Below are 2,161 nucleotides of genomic sequence, written 5' to 3'. Positions count from 1 at the left end.
CAGTGATGACGAAACAGAAGCTAGCGCAGACGAGGGCAGGGCAGACCCGGGGACGGCGGAGTCGGAGCAGACGGCATCGGCTGCCGAGGAAACGTTGGGAAGAGGCACGAGGAGGGCGGCGACCTCAACCGACTATGGAGGACCCGTCACCAGACGACGCAGGGCGGACGACGGGGAGGCGGAGCAGACGCGCAGGGCGAGACGAGGGAGGGAGCAGGATGTTGCGGAGATCAGCAGGAGGATGTACGACGAGATTAGGAGCAGCAGGGACCCGAGGGACCATGTGGAAGACGGCTAGTGCTAGTCCCCCATCGGGAGGACGACCCCGGCTAGTCGCCGACCACACCCACAAAGAACCCTGCACAAAGACCGCAGGGCGGGGACCTGTTCCTTTTTACCCATCTCCTAGTAGAGGTGTCCGTTTTATTTATTTATTTATTTGAGACGAAAGTGGAAAGAGAAAATCTCTCCAAGTCCCTGGCTGGATGAGGATGTGAGGTTACCGACTGCACTCCAAGTGCTCCAAGTAAGTGCTCCAAAAGTGCTCCAAGTGCTCTCTCTCTCTCTCTCTCTCTCTCTCTCTCTCTCTCTCTCTCTCTCTCTCTCTCTCTCTCTCTCTCTCTCTCTCTCTCTCTCTCTCTCTCTCTCTCTCTCTCTCTCTCTCTCTCTCTCTCTCTCTGAGACGAGATGGGATTTAGGGACATGTGTCCCCGCCCTGGCGCCTGGGCACGATCTTGCTTCACTTGGTTCTCCACCCGATCGCAGAATGGCGGCAGGTGGCGTGGACTGACGTACATACCGTCCACAAGACAATTTGACAAATCGTGCACGCAAAGGGGGCACTAGGAACCCCCACCCCTGTGCTTGCTGAATGCGCACCTACACCGCAGCGGCCCCACCGCCGGCCGCCGCGCCGAAGCCTGCGCCGAAAGGATGCTTCGCTGCCTCCGCGGCCTCGGCGGCGAGCAGCTCTCGCTCCTTGTTCTCGATGATGGCGTCCGCCTACAGACAGAGGCCGTCCGCGGGTATGATCCGGGAGCATCCCGAGGGCTCGCGCGAAGCAGGGGGGGCGCGCCTCGGCAGATCGCCATTCGGGCGCCCACTTCTCGCGCACGCGCGGAGGCTTCACCTCCTCCAAGTTGGTCGGTCGGAGCAGCACTGTCTCGAGGCTGCCCTCGACCTGCACGCCGTACCGACCCTTGTCCGCGTGCCAACACAGGATGGTGCCTCCGCAAGAGTTGAGCTCGGCGCGAGCTGACAGGCCATGTATTCGCACCTTGGCGTGCGGCTCGAGTGTTTCTGCAGGAGCGCCGCTGCTACGGAAGGGCGCTCTCTCGACATTCATGGGCCTCAGCGCGATCTGCTCGGTGCCGATTCGGACCGTGTAGCGCCTACCGCGGCCGCCAAAGGCTCAGAAGAGGCGGCGGGAGGGTGGGCGTGCGCTTGAGAGGATACGCACCCGTTCGCCTCGTCAAAGGAGGTCGCCTCGCCCACCTGGGAGTTTAGCTCGGGCCGGCGAAGCAGCCCGCTGACGACGACCCGCTCCCCGACCAAAGCCATGTCCGCGCGACTAGCTGGATGTCTCGCAGTCGGGCTAAGGCCGCGGTGTCGGGCACTCTCCGCCAAAGCTTGGGAGACCTCGAAAAGAATTTAAGAAAATAATTTTACGGTCAGCCTAACGGGAGGAAGCCGGGGAAGACGACACCGAGGAGGACGAACCAGTGGAAATCCCGCCGTCAGCTGTCACGATGCACCCGAAGGGGACCCCAGCGCCAGCATCAGCCGTGGAGGTACAAACAAGTGTCCGATGAGTGAGAGAGTGGACCTGAGCAACGATATGACTTGGCGGCAAATGATCGCAGTGGGCGTCAGAAGAGTCATCCTTGCGCGAGGAGAGCTCGATAAACTCGAGGGGCCAGGATATGCCGCGAGGAGGGCAGAGTTGCTTGCGCCGAGAGGCGAGAGCAAGGGATCGGCAGGCGGCGGCGTCGTCGCAGAACGAGGCAGAGGGGAGCGAAGCGGCAGAGGAGGAAGCGACAGGAGGGAGAACGACGAGAGTGGGACGACCGCGAGGTGGCATGAAGGTTGCAGCGAGAATCGGCGAGGGACTGCGAAGGGAGATAGAAAGAGGCAGACGACCAAGGATTAGGGTGGGCGACGG

At 61.8% G+C, this 2,161-nt stretch overlaps 1 protein-coding gene across 1 annotated transcript; it reads right to left on the bottom strand.

Moving 5' to 3' along the window:
• Window positions 1-879: 879 nt before the first annotated feature.
• Window positions 880-1,560, bottom strand: EMIHUDRAFT_252010 (hypothetical protein; the record flags this gene model as incomplete). The annotated part of the gene is made up of 3 exons (XM_005790088.1): window positions 880-1,002; window positions 1,130-1,391; window positions 1,460-1,560. The coding sequence occupies 3 exons, from the start codon at window positions 1,558-1,560 to the stop codon at window positions 880-882; spliced, it is 486 nt and encodes a 161-aa protein (XP_005790145.1).
• Between the last annotated feature and the right edge of the window lie 601 nt (window positions 1,561-2,161).

The sequence above is a fragment of the Emiliania huxleyi genome, assembly GCF_000372725.1.
Source record: "Emiliania huxleyi CCMP1516 chromosome Unknown EMIHUscaffold_1228, whole genome shotgun sequence".
Taxonomy (NCBI): domain Eukaryota; phylum Haptophyta; order Isochrysidales; family Noelaerhabdaceae; genus Emiliania; species Emiliania huxleyi.
This window is presented reverse-complemented; position numbering and strand designations above follow the sequence as displayed.